This window comes from Centropristis striata, chromosome 21, assembly GCF_030273125.1.
Source record: "Centropristis striata isolate RG_2023a ecotype Rhode Island chromosome 21, C.striata_1.0, whole genome shotgun sequence".
Classification (NCBI taxonomy): domain Eukaryota; kingdom Metazoa; phylum Chordata; class Actinopteri; order Perciformes; family Serranidae; genus Centropristis; species Centropristis striata.
The window spans coordinates 30,375,411-30,398,342 of NC_081537.1; the positions used below are offsets into that span (position 1 = coordinate 30,375,411).

The following is a 22,932-nucleotide window of genomic DNA, read 5'->3' on the forward strand; positions in this document are numbered from 1 at the left end:
ATATAAATTTAGTCAATTTCTGATAGCAAAATTGATCTAAATTAGCTTTACCTCTAAATATTTTGGTACCCCTAATGGAGGCAATGTGTATCTGAACCAGATACCCCTACATCTGGTATAACTGATCTGATTGGCTAAGAGCTACCTACAGACGCTTTTGATAGACATTCTAAGCGTCCAATAAACGGCTCCGGAGGATCGTAAACCACACCTCCTCTACGGAGAAATGAACGGCTGGTTGCCAGACTAGATCTAATTTGAGATTAGTCTGGTGTTAGCCAGGCTAGCTATCAGTTAGAATTATGAAACATATGGGGTCATCCCTACGTTCCCTCATTTTTCAGAAATTTTCCTCAAATCAAATCAAATCAAATCAAACTTTATTTATATAGCGCTTTTCATACATAAAAATGCAACACAAAGTGCTTTACAAAAAATAAGAAAAAACAAACAATAAAAATGACAAAACCCACCCCTCCCTCCCCCACATACACATCTGTAAGTATACATACACAAACATGCACACTCGCATTTAGTCATGCACGCACACAAACACACTCAGACTCACACACAGCACATATTGATTGACAGTGTAGAGACATGGCAAGGCACCGAGGATCCAGATGAGGAAAAAGCAACCTGTGGGAGCATCCACACTGAGAGGTGCAGAGCCCACAGCCATAGAGGACGCCATCACAGAGACCACCAGGACCCGGGGAGACCGAGGCGGACTCCACACATGGTGCAGAGCCGCCCAGCCCCCCGGGCCCCGGGAGTCCCCAAGACCACATCCCCATGGGCAGACCCAACACACCCCCCAGTGAGGAGGCCCCCATGAGGAAACACTGGAGCTAAAAACTAAAAGACTAAAAGACCAAAAGACAACAGGACAGAATAAAAACTAAAAGATTAAAAGACAACAGGATAAAAACTAAAAGACTAAAAGACAACAGGAATTAAACTAAAAGACTAAAAGACAACAGGACAGGATAAAAACTAAAAGACTAAAAGACAACAAGACAAGATAAAAACTAAAAGACTAAAAAACAACAGGACAGGATAAAAACTAAAAGACTAAAAGACAACAGGACAGGATAAAAACTAAAAGACTAAAAGACAAGATAAAAACTAAAAGACTAAAAGACAACAGGATAGGGTAAAAACTAGAAGACTAAAAGACAACAGGATAGAAAATAAAAGATAAAAACTAAAATACAACGGGAATAAATAAATAAATAAATAAATAGTAAAATAATCAGTTAAAAGCTAGACCAAACAGGTGGGTCTTGAGCCTCCTTTTAAAAACATCAACAGTCTCTGCGGTCCTGATGTCCTCTGGCAGGCTGTTCCATAGGCGCGGGCCATAATGGCTGAATGCAGCCTCCCCGTAGGTTTTAGTTTTAACTCTTGGAATGATTAAAAGGCCGGTGCCAGAGGACCTCAGGACCCGCGAGGGTTGATATGATAAAAGCATATCAGATAGATAAGATGGCCCAAGACCGTTAAGACATTTAAAAACTAGTAAAAGAACCTTAAAATCAATCCTGAAACACACGGGGAGCCAATGCAGTGATTTTAAAACCGGTGTAATGTGCTCCCGCCCTCTGGTCCTCGTCAGCACGCGTGCGGCTGAGTTTTGTAATAATTGTAGGTTGTGGATGCTGTTTTTGGGAAGACCAGAGAGCAGGGCATTACAATAGTCTAAACGACAAGAGATAAAAGCATGCATCAGCACCTCCGTGTTGGCCTGGGAGAGAAACGGGCGGACTCTGGCTATGTTCTTAAGATGGTAAAAACCTATCTTTGTTGTATTTTTAATATGAGGAATAAAACTTAGCTCAGAGTCAAAAATGACGCCCAGGTTCTTTACACATTGTGGGGTTTTAAAATCTTGTAGTTTTGGTAAAAGTTTCTCTCTCTTGCCTTCAGGACCGATGACTAAAACCTCTGTTTTGTCCTGGTTGAGCTGTAGGAAGTTCACTGCCATCCATGACTTGATATCTAAAATACAGTTTAAAAGGGAATCAATTGGCTCAGTGTCATCAGGAGACACGGCGATGTACAGTTGTGTGTCATCAGCATAGCTGTGGAAGCTGATGCCGTGTCTCCTGATGACGTCCCCAAGGGGAAGCATATACAGATTAAAAAGAATTGGACCTAAAATTGACCCTTGGGGAACCCCACACTTGATTTCATGTGTTCTGGAGGAGCATGTATCCATACTTACAAAGAAACTTCGATCTGAGAGATAAGAATTGAACCAGTTAAAAACAGTACCAGAGAGGCCGACCAGGGTTCGGAGTCTGTTTAATAAAATGTGATGGTCTACTGTATCAAAGGCGGCGCTGAGATCCAGTAGAACCAAGACTGTTAATTTCTGTGAATCTAAATAGCACCTGAAGTCATTTAAAATCTTTAAAAGAGCTGTCTCGGTACTGTGGTTCATTCTAAAACCAGATTGATATTTCTCTAAAATGTTGTTTCTATTTAAAAAATAATTTAACTGGTTAAAAACCAGTTTTTCTAAAATTTTACTTAAAAATGGTAAGTTGGATACAGGCCGGTAGTTATTTAAAATGTTGGGGTCTAAATTACTCTTCTTCAGAAGGGGCTTCACCACTGCCGTTTTGTAGGCAGTGGGGAAGACACCCGTCTGAAGAGAGCAATTCACAACATTTAAAATCTGTTCCTCAAAGAAAGCATAAAATGATTTTAAGAGCGATGTGGGAATAGGATCTAAAAGGCAGGTTGTTGGGTTTACTTGGGAGAAAACTCGACCAAGTGTCCTTGCATCAACCAGGGCAAAACTCTCCAGTGTTTCCTCAGATAGGAGCGATGGTTCAGGTGTGTAAAAAGTTACATTCTGGGATAAAAGACTGGATCTGATACCATCGATCTTACTTCTGAAGTGGTCTGCAAAGTCCTCGCAGAGGGCCTCTGATGGTGTCATGTGAGCTTTATTAAAACTAGTGTTGGTTAAAAGATCGAAGGTGGAGAAAAGAAACCTGGGGTTGTTTTTATTGTCTGTGATGAGTTTCGAGAAATGGGAAATTCTTGCTTGTTTGACTGCGTTATTGTAGGTTTTGAGTTGTTCACGTAGTATTTCATGATGGACTGTTAATTTAGTTTTTCTCCACCTTCTCTCCGCACTCCTGCAGTTTCTTTTTAGTTTTTTGACGTTAGCGGTTCTCCAGGGTGGTACAGGTTTTGTTCTTACAGTTTTAGTTAAAAGTGGAGCCACTAAGTCCAGTGTTGATTTTAGTTTGGAATTAAAATTGTCAACAATAAAATCACAGGGTGCAGGTAAAACCTCAGCAGGGGTGCTCTGTAAAATCTCGATAAAATTTGCAGCCACTTCAGAAGTCAGGTAGCGTTTACTCACTGTTCTCACCGGGGCCTCCTGAGGGTTAAAACTGGCGATGTTAAAATACACACAGTAGTGGTCAGACACAGCCAGGTCCACAACAGAGGACACACCAGCGGACAGGCCGTAGGTTATGACCAGGTCCAGGGTGTGTCCCCTGTTGTGAGTTGGCTGTGCGACATGCTGTTTAAAATCGAGGCAGTTTAAAAGGTTTAAAAATTCTCTGGACATTGTGTCCGAGATGTTGTCAACATGTAGATTAAAATCACCAGCTATTAAAACCCTGTTGTAGGTGGAGTGGATGATTGATAAAAATTCAGAAAATTCACTGATAAAAGACGAAGAATATTGGGGTGGTCTGTAAACTGTGATGCAGATAATCGGAGGGCTGCTAAAAACAAAGGCGTGGTATTCAAATGATGTGTAACTGTTAAAAGAAACCTCTTTTGAGTTCAGCGTTTCCTTTAAAAGTGACGCAGTACCGCCTCCCCTCCTAACCCCCCTTGTGGAGAATAAAAAATTAAAATTAGGTGGGCAGGCCTCAGTGAGAACAGCTGGTGCATCGGTGCCAAGCCATGTCTCTGTCAGAAGAAAAATGTCCAGGTTATGATCTGTAATTAAGTCATTTATGATGTAGGTTTTATTGGAGAGAGAGCGCACATTCAGCACGGCCAGATTAATGTTCGTGCCAAATGTGCGCTCACAAGGTGTGGTGATGGGGACCTGCAGGAGGCAGGTCAAGTTGCTCAGAGTCTTATTGAGAGGGCCTGAGCGCCTGTTTGTTATCCTGACTGGAATGGGTAGGGGAGAAATAACAGGGAGTTTGGGCAGAGTAGTAGTAAGCCCGCCTCGCCACACGGGGGAGCCAGCTCTGTATGGGCTAGCTCCCCCGTGTTGGGAGGTTGGGGAGGGGGAGGGGGAGGCTTGCCTGTGGTGACCTGCGCTGACCAGGTGCGGATGATTTGGTGATGATAGTCAGTGCGAGGGAGAGGTCCAAACGGAGTAATTTCCTCCCAAAATGAGTCCCTATGTTCCCTCAGGCCAACGTCCCCACAGGACAGGGATGGCTCTTACCTAAACACACATCATGTGCTGTCCCCCCATCATATTTTATGTTTTTGATACATGGTTAGGATTAGGGTTAGGTATCAAGCTTACTTGAAAAGAAGCCATTTTGGAAAGGAAGACAGGACAAGCTTTAAGCTGTTAACAATAATCATCATTTTTCTAAGCTTTTTTAAAATGTCTGTGTTATAACACTTTTAAAAAAAGGTGAAATTCTTTATTTGTATTATTAATTATTAATGAGGGAACATAGGCATAGGCTAAAGGGGGTCATCCCTCTGTTCCCCGGGTCTTATGTTCCCCAAACATAGGACATAGTTTTTTTTTAGGGTTAGTTTGCCACCCCTGACCTAATCTGTCCTCGACTAGGCCTATTTGTATATATGCGCGTATGCAAATACTAGGCCTATTTGCCATGGAATTTGGCAGTAATGGTAAAGTAACAGACCGGGGAACATAGGACCCTTTTTGGGAAAAGCGGGGAAAAGGGTCCTATGTTCCCCAGTCTCATACAAAAAGGGGAACATAGGACCCGGGGAACATAGACTCGCTACCGGGTAAAGGGACCATAGACACACCAAAAACAGTTAGCGATTTTGTGAGAGTTTGGCTAACGTCAATGCTATTTGTGTTGGCAGATGTCCCAAGAGTAAGTTGCTGAGACAGACACAGGTCTCAGACAAAGTGAATTTTCTCCTAATTTGTCCGTCTGAAAAATGCCAATTTAGCACCAGAATGACATAATTAAAAAAAAAACATTTTCCATAATAATTGCAGACTCAGTGACTAAAATTAAAACGATCAAAATCAGTGCAACAGACCTCATTTTTTTAAAGTCCTCCTTGCCATTTTACAGTCAACAGTTAATTTGAGATTCAGGTGTCATGTTTGCAGCAGCTAATGTAGCCTGAAGCAGAGATGGGGAGCAGGCTACAGTGGTCTGCTACGTTAGCATCTTTCTAACCCTACACCCAAAAGTTATAGACTCAACAATCGATTGACATCACTTGAGGCAACTTAGCAGACATAGTATGCATGTATTATCTTGCATGGAAATATTGTATTGATCCACAGGCACCAAGTATTGATATTTTATTAAATAAATTATTAATATTACAAATACAAATTACACTGTTTGGTGCAAGAATAATAAAATCAACTGCTTTTAGGTCCACTAGATGGTGCTGAGTTGTTTTATTTAATTTTCATTTAACAGTAATTTACTTTCCGCTTCCCATGTTGCTGTAGGGGCTATATAAATATTTTGCAAAAGTTGCATTGTTTGAAATACCTGTACAGTACTGCCCTACAAAGTCTAACTGCAGTGACTATGCAAAAGGTAAAACTGAGAAAAACTGCTTTAAAGTTTGTTTAAACTGGCAAGCCATATAGGTTATAGGTAGATTAAGTTATATGACACTTATTTCTACATGTACTGATGATGTAATATTTATGCTAAAAAAATCATGATGATTTATTTGACCTTTGACCCCAAAAATGTAGTCTCTGCATTGCAGCATTGAGTGCAGTAACAATGTTGTTGTCTTCTTTCAGCTTTTATATTTTGTTTTCAGTGAATAAACATTTTTAAATTGATTTTATTATCAGTGTATTTAAAACTGTTTAACAACTCTATTCAAAGATTTGTGTATTTCAGCCTTAATATTATAAAGTAATGTTATATTTTAGTCTTAATATAATTTAAGCTCACTTTTTTACTTAATCACTATCTAGATAATAATTTCCCTATAAAATAAACTTATCATTTCTATTATTTTTATATTTAAATTTGTGTATATATCCAAAGCAGACTGTGGTAAGTGCAATTTCTGCTTTGGTTTTGAGTTGGATTTTGTAGTTACTGCCATTTTTATATAATTATTTCTATGAAATAAAAATCTGAAACTTTGTCACAAGATAAAACGGACATCAAGGAGTTCATTTTTAAGTTATAACTCAATTTTGACCAAAAATGTGGTTACTGCAGTTAGACTTTGTAGGGCAGAGTAGTCCACACACGTTTTCTTTCAGTTAAGTTGATCCATGAAGACGATAACACCAACAGGTGGTGTCGGTCAGTCTGTCTGCTTGACAGTTCGATTTTGCTGCAATAAAAATTATATTAGTGATATGAAGAGGCTGACAACTCTGCTAAGTTACTGGATAAAACAGATGTTGGGGAAGGACTTATGGGGGGGACATAATGTGCAGTTAAAAAAAGGTAGTAAATCACAATTTAAAAAATTAAAATTGCAATAATATCTCAGAGCCTCTAATAATTCCCATCTCTGGGCAGTGGTCCTCAGTCCATATGAACTTGGTCTTGAAACCTAAAAGGAAAAAATGAATTTTCCAAGGACCATGAAGGATCAATAAATTGCTTTTAGGGCTGGGCAATATATCGATATAAAAAATATATCGATATATTTTTAAATGTGATATGGAATTAGACCATATCGCATATATCGATATAGTTTAATTTTCTTTTCTTTTTTTTTTAATATATAAATGCTGCCCTTACTAGGGTTTGTCATATTTAGTTCTTCTGTAATGTTAGTTATTCTTTTCTCATATAATTATTTTTATTTCAGAAAAAGATTTAATAGGCTATTTTTATTTAAGAGATTTTTTTATTTATTTAATGTGCACTTTATGGAGCTTTGATCTTTTAAAAAAAAGGTTCTCCTGTTGTTATACAGTATTTATGTTCATTAAATAAACAGTTTTAATAAAACTACTTGTGACATGTCATATTTGACTTTGACTGAACATTTGCTCTCACTTTGCCATAAAAATATCGAGATATATATCGTATATCGATATTCAGCCTAAGTATATCGGGATATGACTTTTGGTCCATATCGCCCAGCCCTAATTAATTTGTCTTTTTTCTCTCTTGTATAATCATCCCCCATAAATATATATCCCACAGTAGCTGTTTTACTTCACATTGCAATGCAGAGCAACACTGGCAACAAACACATACATACCTGGAGTCTCATCCAGAGAACTTCTATCTCACCTGGTCTCACAATGATTAGGAGACTCCTGCTGTGTATTCACTGTTTTAATTCATTCATTTACGTTGATAGAGAGCAGTGGCAGAAAGTTAGGAGTAGAGTCGGACTCGATTTCTTCAACCTCCTTAACGCTGTCTTTACTATTTATAGTCTCCACTGTCTGTGAAAAAAAGTGAACTAATTTGGTCAAATTTATAGTGCTTAAAGTCATGTGTCTGCAGTGATAGTTCATTTTTCATAAACCAAAGATTAAATGTGAGGAATGGACATCAATCTCTGATATAAACTTGCTGCACACACTCACACACACCTACAGTCCTATATTACCAACAGTGGACTATAGAACAACACCACCCAAGTGAGGACTTCTGTTTCTGGTCATTTAAAAAAAAAAAAAACAGAATATAAAAATGTACCTTGAAGGTTTTCTATTGCCATAATATTTCGGCAAATGTGATTGTCACACTGCGGTGAGGTGGTGTTTTATTTTGTGATCTGGTCTTGTTATTTCCTGTTTTATTTTGAAATAGTAACTCTCCTCTCGTTTCAGGTCACTTGTCCTTCCCCGTGTGTCATCTGTCTGATTGTCTCCCCTAATTACAGATTGTGTTCACCTGGTGCTCCCTTCCCTCCATGTGTTCCAATAGTCTGTGTTCACCTGGTGCTCCCTTCCCTCCATGTGTTCCAATAGTCTGTGTTTCCTTGTCTTGGTCCAGTGTGTTTGACCCGTCACCATACCAGCCACTTATCTCCTTCTTGCCACAGCTTGTCTTGTTTTTCGCCCTTTTGGATTCCTCGAAAGAGTTATTTTTCTTTGACATTTATTAGTTAAGCGAAACTAACATTGGACTGATATTATTTTGAACACTACTGTAAATGAGAGCAAACACCTCACAACATTTTTCACAGTCGTGAGATACCGTATTATAGAATCTTTGTTATCCTACTGTGTCATGTTTAATTGCTGTCAACATGCTTTCCACTAGGACATGGAGCTGCCAGCCAGTGTGGAAAAGAAAGCTGGCTAGAATTATTTCATAAAAGCCCAAATATGGTGCCTCTCACACATTCTAATGCCACTATTCCATCATATACACTGATCTTAATCATTGCATATTTTAAGAATCATTTTAAAGGAGAATAAGTTGTTGATTCTGTTAACACACTGCGCTCTTATTTTGAAAGCTGCATCCGTTTAGCATCAGGAAGTTATTCAAAACAGTAAGTCACAGTTTAGTGTGATTAAAACAACTTTAATTGTTAGCTAATGTTAGCTTGCGGCTACCGAACAGTGTGTTTGGACCGCTGACGTACAGTAGTTGAGTAAATGTACTTCAGTGTTTCCCCTACCTACCTACTATATTAGGGGGGCACCCCGCCCCCCCCCAACGGCACCCCCGAACCCCCCTTGACGAAGTTTTATTTTCTATAGAAATCACAACAGCAGTCATTTAAGGTTACCTTTCCTATAGAACAGGTCTATATCTTTTACTTCTATTAAACAAACTAAATAGCCTGATGTTATTTATTTTATTTACACAGCAGCGTGTCATTTCTGTCTCTACATGGTTGGCGTGTACAATTCTCTGCTCTCTGTATTGCACGCGGCGGAGTTCCGCCCCGATGCGCGCACACACGTGCAGATTCCCTTTAATCACCTAGACTGTGGCGGCCCGCTAAAGTCTAACTTGCCACGCTAATGTCACATTTCAAGCTACTAAAAGTATATTTACACTTTTCACAATATAAAGTTCTACTGTCTTGTGTTACCGCTGCTCAGCAGGTCTGTGACCCACCAGTCACTCATTCCCCCGCCCCCCCACCTCTCTGTCCTCCTCCGAGACATGCACGCGCACTCACACACTTACACACACGCACTGAATTTACCGAGCTGGTTTACCGAGGTCCAAACACACTGTTGCATACATTGTTTAGTAGCCGCGAGCTAACATTAGCTTACAATTAACGTTGCTTTAATCACAAAAAGCTTAACTGTGAATAACGATCTGAATTACTTCCTGTCGCTAAACTCTTTCAGAATAAGAGCACAGTGTGTTAACAGAATCCACCACAGAATAGAATAACCCTTATTCTCTCTTTACAATAATTAATAAAATCTGCAGTGATTAAGATCAGTGTACATGATGGAATAGTGGCATTAGAATGTGTGAGAGGCACCAAATTTGAGCCCCCAAGACTGTAAACCTAAGGGAAACACTGTACTTGTGTAACAAGGCTAATATAGAATATAAAATTGTACAGAAATATTGCAAATAGGATAGTTAATATTTAGTTTTGATTTCTTGCATTATAATTTCCCAAAATCTGTATATATAGTTCTTAGCTGACATGTTATCCTCTTTAGTCTGCTTGTGCTTGTGTTTCATTAAGCTCCTGTAATCCACGTCATTTTTGTGTGTCCGTTTACTGTATATATATTGGGTCCTCGCGCGTACCTCTGCCCGTTTGTGACTGTTAATGGCAGAGGTAAGCTGCATTTCTTTCCTGTGTATGTCCGTTAATTGACCATTATGCTTAAATGTTCTCTAATATACTTTTGTACATTTGCGTAGGAGCTGAAGTTGAGGGAAGGACTAACTGGAGATTGTTTTTGTTAATTGTATCTGTCAGGCTGTCAGAATAAACGGAGATCGCCTCCAACAGGAAATATGGTGTGATCGTCAATTTTACACAACGCAGAGTAGCCTCCACCGGTTACACTTGGTTACATTCCACCACTGCTGATCAGGCATCTTCAAGGCTTTCAAGACCTGCAGGTCCCCTCTTTGATTAAATTCTGAACAAAGTTCAGAATTTAATTAAATTAAATTCTGAACAAAGTTCAGAATTTAAATGAACGAATTAAATGAACAAAGTTCACAAGAGGTTTTAAGATTTAAACCATGACCAACAACAGTTTTTCAAAATGTCCCCTCTTGGCTTGGAGGTCCTCTGTTGGTGAAGGTGTTCTGGCAGCAAAGTCCTCTGTTGGATAAGTTGGTAAGTTCTCTCTCTCTCTCTCACACACTCTCTCTCTCTCTGTCTCTCTCACTCTCTCTCACACACACACACACACAAAGTTTGATAAGCACATTCTAAGAAGAAGTCAAAGAAGAAGTCAGGTAAAAGGAACATGTAGAATCAATTTTAAGTCGTTGTTTTTCTGAAAATTGTTCTCATCCGTCTTCACATGTGTACAGAGACTTTGGGACTCTTTGAGACCCTCAGGAGAATCAAGCAATCAATGAAATAACTTCAAGTGCAACCACCTTTTCCTCTAACAATCAAACCACCATGGTCTAATGCGTGTGCTTAAAAATCCAAACTCAGTTTAATGACTTGTTTTTTATATATATATTTATATATTATTCCTACAAATACATGGTTTTCAGCACTTTGAAAAACGTTCACTTTCCTCAGTAAACCAAGAAAGCTAGAAATATCCTACAGTGAAAAAAAAAAAAGACAAACCAGTTTGACAAAAAAATGAAAATAAAGAAAATCACAAAAAAGGACATGGAAATAATGAAATTAAAAAACAACATCCTGTACAAACACTATGGCCCAATAATTTAAGAAAATAGTGTCTCTAAAACGTTCATATTGCTTTGTACCTCCAATGACCGGGCACCTGTGGAACACCACGCAGTTCACATGGCGACCACAGAGGGCGCCAAATCCCAGGTGCTGATGTCACTCCAGAGGTTATGGGGTCAATCTGCAGCCAGTGGCATACAGGCCGAGCAGTAGAGAAACTGTCATGTTGTTGTTTCACGTGTCTTCTTCTCTGGTAGTTTTGGCAGTAACAATACAAAGACAAGGGATGGTCACACCACTACAGTACTGCACTCCTTATGAAACCAAGGATGTTTTTACTGTTTGTTGTAGTTTTACCATTATTACTCTCTACAGCATTATTACTAGAACTATCACCATCACAGATACACAATGTGCATCGTGTGTTTGTGTGTGTGGAGGGTTCGTCCGGCTGTGTGTGTGTTTGTGTGTTGCAGTATCAGTGTTCAGTGCTCAGAGCTTGTCTTCTCTTGGAAGAGTCAGTAGCTTGTTGGGGTTTGGGGAGCCTCCTTCCTGTCCCGAACCCTCTCCGACTCCCAGGTCAAAAGAGTCCTTAGACTCACTGGAGGGTGCCCTCCTCCTCAGGCAGGTGTCCCGGCTCGGCAGAGGAGGGGGCATCCCTAACCCCCCCAGCCCCATGCCCCCAAGTCCACCAAGGCCTGGGTAAAGGCCGGACTGAGCCTCCAGCCCGTCAGGGGGGTCAACGGAGATGCAGGGCGGGCTCATTTTCTTCTTGCGTCGGGGCGAGGGCAGCGAGGTCTGAGTGGAGGTCTGGCTGTTGATCTGCAGGCTGTCGGCTTGCGATACGAACCCGGAGGAGGTGGAGGCGGTGCTGCGCTGGGGGCTGGACTCCACCGAGGAGCACGCCTCTACGGAGTGACATCGCGGGTCGTCCAGCCAGGAGTAGGGGCGGGGGCGGGGCACGGGGGCGCTGCGGCCCTGCGTGTCAGCGCTGTGGAACCTCTTCAGCTGCCGCGCACTGACCCGGCTCTCCGGACGGCCCGCGTAGCCGCCGAAACCCTCGTTACCGCCGTCCCCGCCGCCCGCCGTTATGACGTCATCGCTGCCGGCGAACTCTACGTGCGTGATAAGGGACACTTCCTGATCCACTGAGGACTCCTTCTGTTGGTGCAGCCTGGCTGGTAAGAGAGGAGGAGGCGAGGGGGAAGGGGGGGAGTAGGAGGCGAGGCAGTGCTGCTCGTGAAGCTGGGTATGCACGCTGCTGGGGCGGGGGGGTTTAGGGGAGGCGCCCGGAGTGGCGGGGAGCAGGCAGAGAGCAGGCTGCTGATGATGGTGGGATGAGGTGGAGGGGGATGGAGGGAGGCCCAGAGAGGCCACATTCACAAGTCCTTCAGTGCTCTCCCCTCCGTCTGAACAAAGGGCCTCCTGAGAATCAGTAGACACGGCAACCTGGAAGACCATGGAGGGGAGGGGGGGGTTCGGGAGAGATGGAGGTAAAGGTGCAGTTAAGGAAGGGAGGCGGAGATGGAGGAGAGCGAGGGGACGGGGGTTCAGGGGAGATGAGAGGCGGAGACTAGTTAGTGCGAGGTGATGAGGATGAGAAGCAGCAGTTTGGGTCAAAGTTCAGAGTCAGGCCAGCACATGGCAACACTCCCCAGACTCCTCTGACGAGGGCTGAGTTACTACATGGCAACACAGAGTTACACTGTGTTACTCAGTGGCACAATTCCATATTAAGATTAAGTTGGGTAAACAACTTTGGACAGTGTTATTTGGTTTTGTTTTATGAATTGACTGTGCAGTTCTTCTGTTGAGGCAGTTTTCACATCTGATAGGAATAACTCAAAAATGCTTATTGCTATTACTTCACATGGATGTTTGAGTGTCAGAGATTGTTTTCTACATTCCTCTCTTGAAGGAAAGATTATCTGTCCACTGTGTACCAACCAAGGTTATAGTAGTTTTGGATTTTCCATTAGCTTCATGTTTTTTTTGTTATTAAGTTCAGTTAATTTTAATTAGTTTTTAGAGTGAGTTTGCTGGAAAATGCTTAGTTTTAGTTTCGTTTTTATTAGTTTTAGGTTTTTTTTGTAATGGGCTATGTGTTGGGTGCCAGATTCAAAGAGGTCATAATAAATGTTGCCTTTATTTCCTTTGGTTTATCCATCTCAGCCCCAATAAGGTTATTAACTCTTACAGTTCTGGATGTTTTGAACGTTGGTTGGAGTGTAGACATCCCAGTCTCAGTAAACATATTTACCATGTGTTCCTGCATGTTCACTAACCAGCAGCTGTTTAGTTGGAGTTAAATAAATACATTTTATATCAACCAAAAAGAAAAAAAGTTATTTGTAATCTCATGGTTGAATTGAAGACTTTCACTTGCACACAGTGAAAACACAACATCCAAAGTTTACAGAGTGTTGCGCTGGCGACACTTTTACCATAATAACTAAACGGTTTGCACTATTGGGAAAATTCCAATGTTTTCTGAAAGCTGAGAAGTTTCTCTTTACAGCCAACATGGTGTCATTACGGTAATTTAACTCGCGCTTCTCCTGGAAGCCCACAAAGCAGGAATACACACACTCAGCGGTGGAGAAACAGAAACACTGGATTATGTATGAAAAAAGTTGACAAAGACGACATTTTCACTATAATTTTAGTTAGTTTTGTAACCACACAATATAGTTTCAGTTAGTTATCTTTTTTTAAAAACTTTATTTTTATTTCAGTTAACAAAAATGCTTTTTCAATTCTAGTTTTTGTTATTTTGTTAGTTTCAACTATAATAACCTTGGTGCTGAATTAAATCTAATTAGGAGAGGTAATTTAAGAGCATTCAGTCTCTGCATGGTTTGACTCTGATGAAGGCACCGAAACATTAGTCCTCTAATAAAGTTTGTTGCTCTGGCCGTGTGCTCCAATATATTTGGACCAAACCTGTGAAGTCTTGCAGCATGTCTGGAGGGGGACTTTAAAGAAACATGATGACTGAAAAATGAACTACTTGTACTCTCTTGGACACATTTACCCACAGTTTGGGGTTAAATAAATATAGAATTGTGTGCACAGTTTGTTTTTAGTTGGACAGAAGGACTCAGTGCTGGCTGACATGGTGAACTCTGAGCCAAACCATCTGACCCTCTAACCTTTGACCATTCACTCAAAACCCTGCAAACCATCAGTTTGGAGTTAAATTTGGGACGAAATTGTGATCCGTGTTTCCTTGCCGAAATCCTTCCAAACAAAACCATCCACAGGGTTTTGAGGCCAATAGTCAGAGGGTAATAGTAATATCTCACTACTGTAGGAGAGGAAGGGTTAGTAAGCACAATGGTTGCTAAAACTCATAAAGGTCCTCATAGACCACAAATTACAGTTTTTCCTCAGTCGCTTTGGTGCATTTCTCACATCAATATCAACATCTGCACAACAGTTAGTTCAACCTCCACAACATTTAGTCATTGGTGCTCATCATAGTAGCAGTTTCTCCTTACAACAAATTACAAATGCTTTAGGACAGTCATCAAGTGCTTTCATACAACTCTCTGTTGTTTTATAACATTATCATATCTTATGTCATGTCAGTCAAAATTAACTAGAGGGTCCAGCAAGGGTCAGCTTGAAGTGCCTCACCCAACAACAAAGGCCTTATCGCCATATTTTATATATAGAGCAATCACTCTGTGGAATAATCTTCCTTGTAGAACCTGATAATGTAATAAATTCCAGATAATGTAATAACCCCGATAATGTAATAAAAATCTGCACTTGAGTCCACTGAAAATGTAATAAAATGTAATAACTCCCCAATAATGTATTAAAGTGCATTTCGGAATCATGTAATACACTCTTTTTTTTTTTTTTTTTTACCAATAATGTAATAAAGTATAACATTAATGGGAGGTTATTACATTATCAGGTTAGCCTTCATTTCTCAAGTCCTGATAAATTATTACAATATTGGGGAATTATTACATTAACAGCAGACCACCCATTACTTGGGTTCAAGTGGTGATACTGTGTAGGCAACTCTAGCTCAAGAGCTCTAGCGCCATGTAGAACCTGATAATGTAATAAATTCCCGATAATGTAATAAAAATCTGCACTTGAGTCCATTGAAAATGTAATAAAACCTGATAATGTAATAACTTCCCCGATAATGTAATAAAGTGCATTTCCAAATAATGTAATACACTTTTTACCAATAATGTAATAAAGTATAACATTGAAGGGTATTACATTATCAGGTTAGCCTTCATTTCTCAAGTCCTGATAATGTAATAATTCCCCAATATTGTAATAATTTAACAGCAGACCACCCATTACTTGGGTTCAAGTGGTGATACTGTGTATCAACTCTAGCTCAAGAGCTCTAGCGCCACCAACAGGTCAAAGTTGAATGTTTATTAACTTTTGACCCGTTCATCCGTTTTTCACAAACGAGGTATCCATGACGACACACGAATGATTCAACAGCTTCTTGAAACAGACACATGACAGATACATTTGACTATCTTGCTCATAAACATGGTGTCAGCACTTTTCATCTTGATTGCTTGCTTTTGAGGAATGAGCTCTGATCCATTTAGAGACAGTGACACGCTTTTACAGGTTATCAACTAGGTTTTGCAGTTTGTACTAATTGTTTTGAGAAATGCATTAACTGTTGCACAAATGTAAATATTGATGTGAGAAATGCACCAAAGAGACTGAGGAAAAACTGTACTTGAAGTGTTTTGAATCTATAGAGATGCAGAAGCAAAGCATACATGAGTTCTAATGCACAGCACTTTGAGAGAAGTTTGGAATCATGTGCTCCTGCATGAGCCTGAATAATGGAACCACAGAGACACCTAGTGGTCAAACAATTAACAACCAGGCCAGACCAATCACCAGCCACAGCAATACAAGTCACAAATAATAACTGGAATATTACTAAGAAATGATCACCCTGTCACTTTTCTTAAAAGCAAAATTGGGTTAGGTGCAATAACTACTGGTTACCAACTATGTACTTTTCAAGCACTAAGCTAGTCAATAGAAAATTCACAAGTGCTCTATCACTGTACAAAATGGCCAAATGCATATGGACAGCACTCGCTGTTCTGTAGCAGTCCCCTGAGTTTTATAGTTTGTAATGTAGTAAGTGCACTGCATTGTGGGAAAATTTATCAGCTAAATAACATTGTTGCCTGGCTTGAATACATTTCATAAACTCACTATATAATAATCCACCGATGCAATGTTACACCTAGGGCTGGGCGATATGTTGACATAAAAGATATATCGATATATTTTTAAATGTGATATGGAATTAGACTAATCGCATATATCAATATAGTTCAATTTTTTCTTTCTTTATATACAAATGCTGCCCTTACTAGGATTTGTCATATTAGTTATTTTGTAATGGTCGTTATTCTTTTCTCATATAAATATATTTATTTCAGAAAAAGATTGGCCTATTTGAATTCATAGGCTATTTTTATTTAAGATGTTTTTTTATTTAAATGTTCACTTTATGGAGCTTTGATTTAAAAAATAAAAAAAGGTACTCCTGTTGTTATATAGTATTTATGTTCACTTAAATATACAGTTTCAATAAAATTACTTGCGATATTTGGCTTTGACTTTGACCTTTGCTCTCACTTTGCAATAAAAATATCAGGATATATATCGTATATCGATATACAGCCTAAATATATCGGGATATGACTTTTGGTCCATATCGCCCAGCCCTAGTTACACCCAGCTCCAGCTATAAGAATTAATCAACTCCAACTCTCAGTAAGGTTAGAAAGCTACCTGTTAGAGAGGTTTAGATGCTGTGTGGCTGATGGGTAGATTAAAAAAAAATCAAATGAGTGACAAAGGGGAAGAAGGAGGGAAGTCTATGTGTTAATCTGTCTGTCTCTTGGAAAATGAACATGAAGTCCAGTGTTTCTGAAAGGCCCAGTGGTAGCTCAAGTCTGCTCTTTGTTGCAGTTTCAGAAACACGAGTATCTGTGTTTGAGCAGTTGCTCAGGATCGGGCGGCTTTTGGGCCCAACTGAGCTGAGAGCAGAGCATAACAGAAACAACATGGAGAATGAGACAGCAGATAAGTTAATAACAGATAGGAATACCAGAAAGAAGGGGAGAAAGAAGGAGGAAGAAAAGTGAAACTGTTTAGAACATGCAACGTGGAAAGAGATTTAGAAAGCTCTAAACCAAGGGTCTCAGGGCCACAAGTGGGGAAAAGGCTTTTAAAACTTTGAAAATAAAGTTGTAAAAAAACCAACAGCATCCCTTATACCCTCTGGTCTGTACATTTTCATTTACACCAAACACATAGCACTCAGATCAGCTTCTTGACTCTTGTGGAAAGTTCTCCAACCATATGAAACTACAATTAGAAGTACTAGAAGTAATTCATTGGTGCCCACCATTGGTGTAGTGGATGGTATACTAGGTATACGAGCTAGGAAAGGGGGTGAAACAACACTCAAAAGCAAGGCTAAACTACAGCAAGGGAGAAACTCCATGGCTATTTTAACCCTTTGATGCACAACATGGTCTAAAGTGACCCATCAGAGTTTTTATGTTCTATATCTTTGCAATAAATTATTTTCATCATTCAGTATTCCAGGTTTTCCTCAGTTTTTGATCATCAAACATCCTCATTTTATGTTTTCCTTTATTCATTTTTTAATAAAATCCATTTTTGTGTCACTACTCTAATGCACAACATGGGTGAAAAATGACTCATATCCAAGTAGCTTGCTAAGCTAATTATTTAGCTAACTTATTGGCTCACTATTTAGCTAAGTAGCTTGTTAAGCTCACTACTTAGCTAACTTCTTGACTAAGTGTTTAGCTAAGTAGCTTGCTAAGCTAACTACTTTGATAACTTCTGGCTAAGTAGTTAGCTTAGCAAGCTACTTAGCCAAGTAGTTAGCTATGTAATAATACAAAAAACTTATTTACTCCATTAAGTATGAGAAGCAAATGAAAATAATGATCTGTTGTTATCAAAAACAAGATATTTAAAGAATACTTGGAATATTCAATCATAAAATAAGTTTATATAAAAAGATAGAGCACAGAAACACACAGCAAGCATTAAATAACATGGGAAATGAACGCGGGTCATTTTTGACCCATGTTGTGCATTAGAAGGGGGGTCAATATGTTGTGCATCAAAGGGTTAAAAGGGGTCACTTGACTTCTGACCTTCAAACATCTGAATGACAATGTGTTCTATGGGTACCCAATTTGGATGACTCGAAGGGACTACCCAGTATTCCCTTTACAGACATGTGCACTATTCCCATGCTGTATTTCTCATGAAGTATTTCTGCATACCGGGATCCCTAAACAGTGTTGGAATTCCATTAATGTAGTATAACTGGAAAGTTGAGACTTGTGGATTCAATAAGCCCAATTGTGTTCATGTGTGATGATGTAACATCAAAGCACAGAAGTGAGACTTTTTTTTTAAAAACCTGACCTAACTGTTTTGATCACTTGTTGCAGATTCATGAACATCAACAATCACAAAGCAGGGACCGGGGGCATTCAGAGGACACATGGTTTTCCTTATATATATTGGTAATATGGAGGTTTCTCAACAGTTTCCAGAAGTGCTTGCCTTCCAAGGCCAAGAAAATGCTATTTTTCTTTTACAGAAATATCAAAATGTCCAAAGTTTTAGATACTAAGGTGTTCCTCAGGGTCTTTGTATCTTAATGTGGTACTTTGGAGGGATATTTCATATTTGTTTTAAAAAAAAAAAAAACATTTTTATCAAATGTCAAGTAAATTAAAAGATGTGAAAATTTAGAACTAAATCTAAATATCCAATGGCATCAACCCCAAACAACTGCAACTGCTGCAACAACTTACGACACTCCTAACCCTCTACAATAAGGGAAGAACGGTAAGGTGTTAATGAGTGAAACTTCCCTTTGTGTGTTTGGTGTAAAGAAAAACTCCCACATGAATTAGCCTAAATGGCACCTGGTTGAGAACCACTGATCTGTCATCACATACAGTACAGACACAGACAGAAGAAGACTATAAAAGTGATTTTGAAGTGAATGTGAAACAGTGTGATTTAGTCACCTGTCTGCGGAGCGTGCGGCTGAGTGTGTGTGGGCGTCTGGGAGGGGGTAGTCGTGGTATGCTCTCCGAGTCTGAGTGGCTGTGGGGACTGATGGGTCTGAAGAGGTCTGCAGGAACGGTCAGCTGCTGGGAACGCTCCTCAGGTTGTGAACGCACTGAGCTGCTAGACCCTGCACACAAACAAGCACAACACTGCATATGAAACTAGAAAATTTCCTCTGGGGAAATTCTGAAAGGGCCACAGGGGCTACTGCCGGTGTGTATACACTATGATGAGATTCTTCAGAGATTTCAAACTATGCCCTTTAACCTCAAAATGTGTGTGTGTGTATGTGTGTGTGTGTGTGTGTGTGTGTGTGTGTGTGTAGCGAAAATCGCATATAGTTACCTGTGTGTGTGTTTGAAGCATATGTATGCATGTGTGAGGAGTGTGCGCGCTTACGCGCATGTGTGTGTATCTGTAACGGTAATCACATCAAAGATCAAAGGCAATCAGATCAAAGCAATCAACAGAATTAACTGACACCTGTTCCAGCTCAGTGACAGCAGAGGTAGACAGACTGGAATTTCTGGCCTCGAACAGAAAGCATTTTTGGCAAAACCATAATACCTATCATTGATCCAACTTCACTTTGAGCGTCCTGAGTTCTTCCTGAACTTATACATATGTTTTTTTTTAAGAAAAATGAAAAAATAGCTTTGTTAGAGCGATCTAAAAAGACTGTTACATCTCCCTTTTTCCGAAATCTTCCTGCGTTTTTAATATGGGAGCCATTGAGGCTGTTGGTGCATGTTGGTGGCGCATCTGTGCGTCCTACGCGTAAACTATAACTCTGACAGCTTTGCCAGAGGATTGTGAGGGAGAAGACAAATTTTCCTACGTTTCTATGTATAGATTATCTCTGTAGAGTGGAATTTGCGGCCTGGAGCGCAGTTTTCAAATTTATTTTTTGACAATTTATTCTCTCCCTCTACACTCTGGCGATGATGTCACACAGTGTGATACGAACATTCCGTGCAATACACACCCATTATAATCTCAGAATTTCTCCAAAAATGATCATGGTCATTGAACAGGGATTGAGAAAAACTATATGACCTATCGAAACGTGGATCTCTTGGGGTTGAGAATAGCTGCTGTATGGTACATTACCTGACTGACTCCTGTGGGTGCCCCATATGTGCTCCTGCCCCTCTGTCTGTGCTAGAAGATGTGCTGGGGCCAGAGCTGAGTTGCCTAAGGGCTGCAGAGGCGGGAACATGTAACTGTCATTGGGCAGGGAGTGTGTGCGTCCCACTGCAGGCTTCCTGACGCTCAGCAGGTTTTCCTCCAGTGGCTCCCCAGGATCAAGCTGCTCTGGCTGGGGAAAGAGAGAAGAGAGTCAGGGTCCCTCTGGAGCTGGGAGCTTTGGGGCTTTAACTCAAGCACTTTCACACTCTTCAAACACATTTACAGCTGATATCTTTCTCAGACACTATGTGAGCAAAGAGGCAGTAGTCATCAGCATACACAGAGAACAGACAGGACCTTTGCATTGGCAGAGCTGCCACAGATCACAGAAACAAGACCATGCTAGGTTGGAATTTCCAAGCACTTGTTTCTATTAATTTTTTTGAGTGTAAGACACATCTTGAATCTGCATTTACCCCTGTGGTCATGTACTTTACGTAAGCCTGCTCCGTGATTGTGTGTCAGCTGCGGCAATGACCTGCAGCCTGACCCATTACAGAACCATTCAGCACAAGCTACTGGAGCATCAAGTGCACCTTACACCCCAGTAGCAAACATAGAGAGGAGTGAAACTACTACCACACCAGAGAACAGAGGACAAGTACAAAATCAGAAGAAGACTGATTGGAAAAGGCCATGAGAAAAGACGTGGACTCACATGTAAAGCACATAGGAAAAAGACAGAAAACTGAGGAAAAGAAGAAGGAAGGTTACAGAGAGAAAGAGACAGAAGAGAGAGAAAAATAAGAGTAGAGACAAAGGAGAGAAAACTGCAAACTGGTAGGTGAGGAGGCGCACTACTCTACTGGACTGGACTGGACTGGACTGGAGAGTAACACACATTAGGCTGGAAAGATGGAATGAGAAAGAGAGGAGAAAGTCGGAGGGCACATGGTTAGATTCACCAGGGTCTTTCAATGCCTCTTGTACTCCTCTACCTCCTCACTATGTCCCAGCACTATCCAATTACTCTAACAGCCATTTCATGTCGTGTGTTCACCGGGATTCTCCGAGACTGCCAAGGTTACAGTGACTCTCTCTGGGGAGATCATGTGACTACATGGGGAGTGATTTGATCATTAATGGGCCAAACTGGTTGTTAATTATACGATGACACCCAGATGACATTCAATTCATTTTCAATTTAGAGGGAAGATGTCCTTTCAATGACAATGACAGATCAATGACAGAGCCCACTGGGACAGGATATCATAGAGGAACGTATAGATTAATCCTGGTGAGGATTCATACATCAGCCTCATGAAGACGTGTCCCGCTCTGAAAAAAAATAATGGATGAGGTGCTAACCAAGAATGCCATGATGTGAATCGGTGGTGCTCCTTTCAGCAAGTACTTATTTTCAAGATCAGGACATTTTGGAGTGCATATTAGTATGTACTAGTCACATATGCCAAAATGCAAATTATAGGAAATCATTAGAACTATATTAAAAAACTAATCCAGATAGTGTGAAAAGTAGTTATGAAGCTAATGCTATCTCCCTTTCAACATTGTTAGCCAGAAAGCTAATTCTACAGTCTTGGAAATCTGAAAGGGCTCCTACATTTAAAATGTGGTTGAGAGAGCTGGGAAATGTATTACACTTGGAGAAAATCAGGTACATCATAACTGCTAAAGAGGATATCTTTTTTAAAATCTGGCAACCTTTTCTTGATTTAATGTCTAAAAACTGAATTAGTGCTATTCTGTTGCTGTGCCATTTATGTTATACCCATGTTTTGTTTGTCTAATGTCAAAAACTCTGTCAAAAACAAACAAACATGTATTGTTCTGTGTAGCTCCACCAACTATCTCTAATTTGTATATATTTTTCTGTTATGAAAACAATAAAAATAAATACACAAAAGAACTATATAAAAAACTGTAAGATATTTTTCTGTGACTTCGGTATAGTGTAATTCTCATTTGGCCTAATAAGTTGTTAATAAGTTGTTAATAATGTTGCCCACAGTGATAGCAGCATTTCACCAGGACTGTTTTAATTATTCTAAATACAACAACTATACAATAATTCCACACACGGTAGCTTTAAACCTGCTAACTTACTAACTAGCTTGCAAAAAAAGACTATTTACACAAACAGAATAACATGCTGATTTTGCCCTGTATCTTCTGAGTCACCTGGAAATTAAAAGTCTGACATTCACCCATGTTTTGCTCAGGTTAGGTCCATTTCCTGGATAAAATGCTGCTAAATGCTCCACTATGCTAAGCTAACTGCTAACTTTTCCTGTCTGTTGTTTATTGCTGGGTAGTGTGGGTTTTAGTGTTGTTTTTCTTTTGTTAAAAGTAGCTGCCGTCTACACTCAAAAACAACCATAATGGCAGTGAGAGTAAATTAAACTGTGGTGTTAAAGGTCATTAAATCATACATTTAAAAAACAACTGGTTTATTATTAAAATAAAAAAGCTTGTCCAAATGTAAATGCTTTCTGGTGTAAGATCTATATAGAATTGGTGACAGTATTTTGGCCAAACTTTGCTTTTAATTTAATTTCTTTTTGGGCTTATGCACACTACATCCTCAAAAAAAAAACCACAAAATACCTTTTTGGCATACTGAGTGTAGCTGCTAAAAAAGCTATA

General features: G+C 39.9%; 1 protein-coding gene across 4 annotated transcripts in view; it reads right to left on the reverse strand.

Annotated features, from left to right (window-relative positions):
- Positions 1-10,756: 10,756 nt before the first annotated feature.
- The window catches only part of cacna1g (calcium channel, voltage-dependent, T type, alpha 1G subunit), a 405,931-nt gene continuing 393,755 nt past the window's right edge, over positions 10,757-22,932 (reverse strand). For 2 of the 4 annotated variants that reach the window (XM_059324455.1, XM_059324456.1), the window contains 3 exons: positions 20,248-20,455; positions 19,095-19,264; positions 10,757-12,435 (listed from right to left, as the gene is read on the reverse strand). In XM_059324455.1, the coding sequence (XP_059180438.1) occupies positions 11,479-12,435; positions 19,095-19,264; positions 20,248-20,455 (1,335 nt within the window). In that variant the 3' untranslated portion in view covers positions 10,757-11,478. Of the gene's footprint in view, positions 12,436-14,952; positions 17,046-19,094; positions 19,265-20,247; positions 20,456-22,932 lie in introns of those variants that run through there. The other 2 variants (XR_009389430.1, XM_059324457.1) reach the window with 2 other exon arrangements.